This window comes from Diceros bicornis, unplaced genomic scaffold (assembly GCF_020826845.1).
Source record: "Diceros bicornis minor isolate mBicDic1 unplaced genomic scaffold, mDicBic1.mat.cur scaffold_73_ctg1, whole genome shotgun sequence".
Taxonomy (NCBI): domain Eukaryota; kingdom Metazoa; phylum Chordata; class Mammalia; order Perissodactyla; family Rhinocerotidae; genus Diceros; species Diceros bicornis.
The window spans coordinates 764,408-771,461 of NW_026691615.1; the positions used below are offsets into that span (position 1 = coordinate 764,408).

Consider the following 7,054-nt stretch of genomic DNA (forward strand, 5'->3'; position numbering starts at 1 on the left):
GGAACTGTGGGGCACATGCTAAATGCTATTACTACTGAGTATTTATCATTGGAATAGGCAATTCATACCCATTACTAGCGTACTGTATTAAACCTCACAATAACAGGCTGAGGCAGGGTACTTGTCCCATTTCACAGCTGAGGAAACTGAGGCTCTGATAAGGTGAGACCAAAGGTCCCAGGACTGGCTAGGGGTTGGAATAGTGCCTTTTGGCAGCAGAGTTGACCGCACAGCTTCTGTCCCCACCCTAGATGACCTCTCTCCTAGATGGATCAGGCACTCCACCTCTTCCCCCACTTTTCTGACAGGACGTGGCGTCCCCATCCTGTTTCTTTGTTCTTCTTTCTGGATTGGGGAGAAATGGATCTGAGGAGGGGCTGCAGAGGGCAATATGTGGGGCTATAAAAACCACAGTCCAGAGAGGAGGAGGAGAGGAGCAGAGAGGAGAGAAGGATGGCAGAGACGTATGGCCTTGGTGAGGCTGGGCCCCCACTCTGGGGTGATGGGGGAGAGGGCAGGGCTCCAGGGTCCTGGGCGAGAGGGTCTGGCCTCCAGCTTGTAGTCCTGAGAGCAGGGCTCAGCTGAATGTGTTCTGTCCTATTCAGAGGAGTCATTTGAGGACCACATATTGGCTGAGACAGAGCCTAGACTACAACGGAGCTCAAGGAGCTTGCCAGGTACTGCGGTGGGTGGTTGAGGAGCAGGTACCTGGGGAAGGGGCAGTGGGAGGTCCTCTCCAGCAGGGCAGGGTGGGGCAGGGTCTGTCTCTGAGCCCCCATCTCTGCCCATCTGCCGGTTCTGCAGGGTGTCTGACCAGGGCCCCTCTGCTTCTGCTGCTGCTTCTCATCTCTTCGGGCCTCTCTCTGCTCCTGATAATCACTCTGATTCAAGGTGAGTCAGGGGCTGGGGGTTTGGAGTCCTGGGTCTCTCTGGGTTTTCCCCCGGGATGGTCTTTGCTCTTTTCCATAGTCCCCAAACCCACTAGTGCTGGGCATTTGGGCTTCGTCACCTCCTGTGTGACCATGGGCTGGTTACTACTCTTCTCTGAGCCTGTTTTCTCATCTGTAAAATGCAGCTCACCTTCCTCCATGGGGGGCTTAGGCCCTCAGAGACCTTGAAAACAGACTTGGCACAGGGTCAGGCATACAGCTGGCACTCATAAAGGAGAATTCTCTGCTCTTTTGTAGTCTCCAAGATACACCAATCCCTGCAGAGAGGAATGTGGGACCATCAGGAGAATGACCACCCAGGTGAGGGGCCGGACGCCGGGATCCAGAGTGGGAGAGGGCTCTAAGGCTGCCTGAACTTGGATGAGCCACTGCCACAGGGATGAAGGAGGGAGGGCGGGAGTGGCGGACCCCTGCATGAGGTAATGTTGGGCAAGTCGTTCTCTACGTGCCTGTCAGTTTTCTCGTCTGTAAAATGAGTTCTCAAGGTCACGGTGAGATCCATAGACAATGTTCTTCTGGGGCCCTCTCTGCACCAAGCACACAGTAGGTGCTTGATAATTGAAGTCCTCTTCTTCTAGTGGCTGTTTCTGCAGAGCGGATACAGTCAGACCTGGAGGAGATACGTGAGCAGCTGACGAGGATGAATGCCACCCTGGGTAAGGGTCCCACACCAAGGTCGGGAAGGAGTTGTGGGGTCCCTCCACCCCACCCCTAGAAGGAGCGGGGACGCACCTTCTGTGGCGGCCAGTCTGAGGAGAGCAGGGCAGAGCTGGGATCTTTCTCATGGGTTTCTTGGGGACTGAGCTGACAGCTGAACAGGGGGCCTGGCCCTGGGTTCCCAAGATCTGATGCAGGTGTAGGGGCTTGGGAGCCGAGCAGCCTGTCTGTCCCAACCCCACCGCTCCTCCCCAGCTGGCCTGTGCCGTCCCTGCCCCTGGAATTGGGAATTCTTCCAAGGAAGCTGCTACTTCTTCTCCCAGACCCAGAACATCTGGAAAGCTTCCATCTCCGCCTGTCAGGACATGAGGGCCCAGCTGGTGATCATCAACAGTGCTGAGGAGCAGGTGGGCTGAGCCAGATTTCCTCCTCGGGCTGGGTCATGTGACTGGTCAACAAAAAGCCTTCTGCCACCCTCCTCTGCCCTCTGAGGGATGGCAGTCACACAGGGAGCTGGGGCAGGGGGGAGATGCAGTCCAGGAAGGCTTCCTGGAGAAGGAACCACAATAGACTTGGGAAGATCACATGAGAGACAAACATGTATGAGAGAAGCCATGTATGGACAGAAGGGGAACGCAGGGTACCCTTGAGACCCTACATAATCTCTCCCCAGCACATATGTAATCCGAAACACAAGTTAACACATTTCCACACGTGTATACACATTAACACACATTCACAGCATACATGAACATGCGAACACATACAACTTGGGTAGGGGCTGTAGGCTAGACTGCAGAAAGAACTTCCAAGGGAGGCAGGGGACTATGGGAATGTGGGCAGACATACAATGGGGTGGCATTCAGGGATCTTCTTCCTGATGCACCTCCCCCACCCACCTCCAGCAATTTCTGAAGTTCTGGGATACCAGAAATAATAGGCCCGCCTGGATCGGCCTCAGCGACCACCACAATGAGGGATCCTGGCTATGGGTGGACAACACCCCCGTCAATCTCAGGTGACCTCGCAGTGTCCATGGCCCCAGGGGGGTGGGCAGGGGAAAGACCCACGTCCCAAACCAGGGGTGCTCAGACTCTGAGATTGGAAAGTATCATCTGAAGAGCCTGGTGGAGATGCAGAGTCCTGGGTCCACCCTGGGGGGGCGGGGGCCAGGGTTATAAGTCTAGGTCCAGGAATCCGCAATTTTACTTTGCCAGAGCTGATTCTGAGGGAGGTCGTGTTTGAACCCACATTTTGAAAACCACACCTCTGAATTCCTCACCATCCTCTGGCCGGTACTTGGAATTCTGCTGCAGAAGGCCTGGGGCCTGCTCCTCCAAGGGTGGGCTGGGAGTTGGACTCTGGATGGAGTAGGGGGCTCATAGCTCCGATGGTGTTCACAGCTTCTGGAAAGAAGGGGAACCCAACAACCACGGAGAGGAGGACTGCGTAGACTTCTACAGTGATGGCTGGAATGATAACAGATGCAATAGAGAGAGCTTCTTCATCTGCGAGAAGCCCTCGGGTCCCTGCCCAGTGACCTGAGGACCGCTGTGTCCCGGCTCCCAGAGACCAGGCAACTGGGCATGGGCTCTGCTTGCGGCTCTCTGGCTCCGCCCCCTTGTGTTTTTCCGTCTCCTGAACTGAGGACCTGGAGATCCCGAGAGAGATTCTGAGACCCTCTTGTCCTCTAAGGCCCATCCCTCCATAGGCCATAGCCCGTCTCTCTTCTTCCGTTGATGGTCTCAGCCTCGCCTCCGTAATATCCCCTTAATAAAGTCACACATTGTATTATGTGTTCCATCCAACCTACGGTCCATTTCTTTGCTACTGTTTCAATCACTACAGTCTTATAATATGTTTCATGTAAACCAGAACATTGTCTTCTTTCCATATATTTTTCTCTACTACAGTGTATTTTATTTTCCAGATACAGTTTTGAATCAGTTTGTAATTTTGATTGGAAACAGACATATATACATATATTGTATGTACCTATCTATCATCTATCTGTGTTCATTCATTCTTGAACCAATTATTTATTCAGATACTTTTAAAATGTCCTTCACTAAAGTTTTATGATTTCCTTCCTATAAATTTTTTTAAAACATTATTTCTAGGTGTGTGTATTCATTTCCTATCAATGCTGTAACAAATTACCACAAACTTACTGGCTTAAAACAACACAAATTTAGTATCTTACAGGTCTAGAAGTCAGAAGCCCATAAAGGGTCTCATTGGGCTGAAATCAAGGTGTCTGCAGGGTTGCTTCCTCTCTAGAGGCTCTGGAGGAGAATCCGTTTTCTTGCCTTTTCTAGGTTCCAGAGGCTGCCTGCATTCCTTGGCTAGTGGCTTCCTTCCTCCATCTTCAAAGCCAGCGATGACTGATGGAGTCTTTCTCACTTAGCGTGGCTCTGACACCAACTATTCCACCTCCCTGGTCCACATTTAAAGGACGCTTCTGATTACATTGGGGCCCACCCAGATAATCCAATAAGATCTCACTATTTTGAGGTCAGCGGATTAGGAAATTTATTTCTGTTTGCAACCTTAACTTCCGATTTTCCACATAGCATAACATAGCCACAGGTCCTGGGGATTAGAATGTGGACGTCTTTCAGGGGATATTATTGTGCCCACCACGTGGTGGTGCGTTTCTTATTGTGCTGAATGGGATACATCTCACTGGAGTGGATGGATAAAACCCTAACTCTCTGCTCTTGACTTAGCTCTGAGGCACATTCCACACCGTCTTTCAGTGGTCAGTAGCAGGACCGAGCCCTAGTAGCCCACAATAGTCGCCTGCCCAATAATGCCAACTCTTTCTTATGGCTTCCTTCTCTTCCCTGCGTCACTTTCCCAATTCCCCCGTGTGTTCTCTGAGGATGACACCATGAATCAACTTCTTGCATTGAAATCCTCATCTCCGGGTCTGCTTCTAGGGGAACTGGAGCAAATTCAGGTTGGGTTCGTGTGACTCATTCTGAATGGTGGGCCAGAACCACGCTTGGGGAACGGATGGGCCCAGACTGGATCGACCATGTCACTTCCAGACTGGGACATTTAAGAGTGAGTGATCACTTCCCTGCATTCTCTTCTCTCCCCCTGGCAACCCTGGAACCCATAGCAATAACTTGGATACAAGATAGCTTTGCCAACCTGCAACAGTTTGGCAAGAGTGTGTTTTGGCCATGACCACATCAAGCTGAATTGCTGAGATTGTCAGCAATTATTGTGGCACAGCATAGCAGATTCTTACTAACTTGCCTGCAAAGGAATTCCAGAACCTCAGCTAACATCTACAGAACAGGGGTATAGAGGAGAGAGAACTCTTCCCAACTCATTCTATGAGGTTGGGACGATTTATTATTAAAAATAATTCCAGTGAGAGCCAGCCCTGACGGCCTAGTGGTTAAAGTTCAGCACACTCTGCTTTAGCGGCCTGGGTTCAGTTCCCAGGTGCAGAACCACACCACTCATCTGTCAGTTGCCATGCTGTGGCAGTGGCTCACATAGAAGAACTAGAAGGACTTACAACTAGAATATACAACTATACACTGGAGCTTTGAGGAGGAAAAAAAAAAGAGAAAGGAAGATTGACAACAGATGTTAGCTCAAGGCAAATCTTCCCAGAAAAAGAAAAAATCCAGTGAAATAAAAACGAAAAAGAGGGGCTGGCCCAGCGGCGTAGTGGTTAAGTTCTCACGCTCCACTTTGTCAGCCCAGGGTTCGCAGGTTGGGATCCCGGGTGTGGACCAATGCACTGCTCATCAAACCATGCTGTAGTGGCATCCCATATAAAATAGAGGAAGATGGGCACGGATGTTAGCCCAGGGCCAATCTTCCTCAGCAAAAAGAGGAAGATTGGCAGCGGATGTTAGCTCAGGGCTGATCTTCCTCACATACACACACACAAAATGAAAAAGAAAAAAATGGAAACTCTCGAGTTGTATCGAAAACAAAAATGATCCAGGAATTCAGTTGACTACATTCAGTTAATGCTGAAAAGCCTTTTCTTAATAAAAATTCCTCAGGTAATTATTATAATTCTGATGTATCAGCCTGTGTTTGCAAAGATGGGATTAAGGTATCCCCATGATGACTTCTAGCCAAAATGGAGTAACGGCTTATGGATTTACCACCCTGCTTGAAACAAGTAAAAAACTGGACAAAATGTATGAAAAATGCTTTTCAGATACTGGAAATTAGTGCAGTTTGGTGGTCCTTGAAAGAGAAGAAACAGACAGTAAGTCCTACAATTGCCCAAACTTACTGCCTGGAGAGTTTCCAGGTTGCAGCACAGTGAATGGAAATCCAAGCAGGGCTCAGAGATCTCGATGGTTTGAGGAGATAGAGTTGAGAATTCAGGCAGGCCAGAAAGGTTAGAATTCACAGGGCAGGATTCTGAGGAGAGACAATTGCACAGAGGGAGCTGTAAGGATCTGCAGAGGGTTCCCATTCAATCTTTGGCTGAGTTTTTTTTTTTTGTGAAGAAGATTGGTCTTGAGCTAACATCCACCAGTTGCCAATCTTCCTCTTTTTTTTTTTTTGCTGTGGAAGATTGGCCTTGAGCTAACTCTGCCCATCTTCCTCTATTTTGTATATGGGACGCTGCCACAGCATGGCTTGTTGAGTGATGTGTAGGTCCACGCCTGGGATCCAAACCTGCAAACCCTGGGCTGTCGGAGAGGAGCATGCAAACTTAACCACTATGCCACCAGGCTGGCCCCTTTGACTGAGTTTTGACTGGTACATGCATGTGAAGAAACTATATGAGGCCAAGAAAGAACCACTCAAAATGATTAGAAGGAACAGTACCTTAGGCTCACAAAGGACTGGGAATATTGGAAGCCCACCATTTATGGACCTGTAATATGAGCAAGAAATAGCTTTTGTTGTTCTAAGCTATTTGGGGGTTGTTTGTTACTCAACGCAACACCACCTAAGCTGACAGATACGTGCAACATTTCTTGGCTTACCAGCCCCACACGACCAATGACTGGCATCTGAGCCACTTTGCCTGAAGACTTTTCCTGACTATTGGAGTCTTCTATGCCCACGTGTAAGGGAGCCAGGAATGCCAGAGAATAATGACCCCCTACTTCCCCAGAGCACCCCTTACCAATGACTGATGAGAGTTAGTGGTTACATACTCCAGCTTGCCCTTCTGGAAGGATGACTCTGAGGCAAAGTCTTCAGATTCACTTGCCCATCAAAAATACTTGCTTATTAACATTGGCTTCCTTTCCTTCCATTTCTCATTTCCTCACTGCCTTACTTATGCTTCCTGAGATCACTTTCCACATAAACTAGACGTGAGTTCCTACCTCGGGGCCAGCTGATGGAGGAACCACTAAGGCACAGAATAAACAGAAACTTTGCATTGAGTAAGATAAGAGTTATTAGTTTGAGGAGCACTGGGATGCGTTTATTTGTTTTACTTTGTG

At 49.3% G+C, this 7,054-nt stretch overlaps 1 protein-coding gene across 1 annotated transcript; it reads left to right on the forward strand.

Annotated features, from left to right (window-relative positions):
* Positions 1 to 466: 466 nt before the first annotated feature.
* LOC131403559 (CD209 antigen-like protein 2) lies at positions 467 to 3,152 on the forward strand. The gene is made up of 8 exons (XM_058537970.1): positions 467 to 475; positions 575 to 677; positions 805 to 891; positions 1,188 to 1,250; positions 1,529 to 1,606; positions 1,863 to 2,014; positions 2,513 to 2,625; positions 3,011 to 3,152. Exons 1-8 carry the CDS (start codon positions 467 to 469, stop codon positions 3,150 to 3,152), a joined length of 747 nt encoding a protein of 248 aa, XP_058393953.1.
* Positions 3,153 to 7,054: the final 3,902 nt, after the last annotated feature.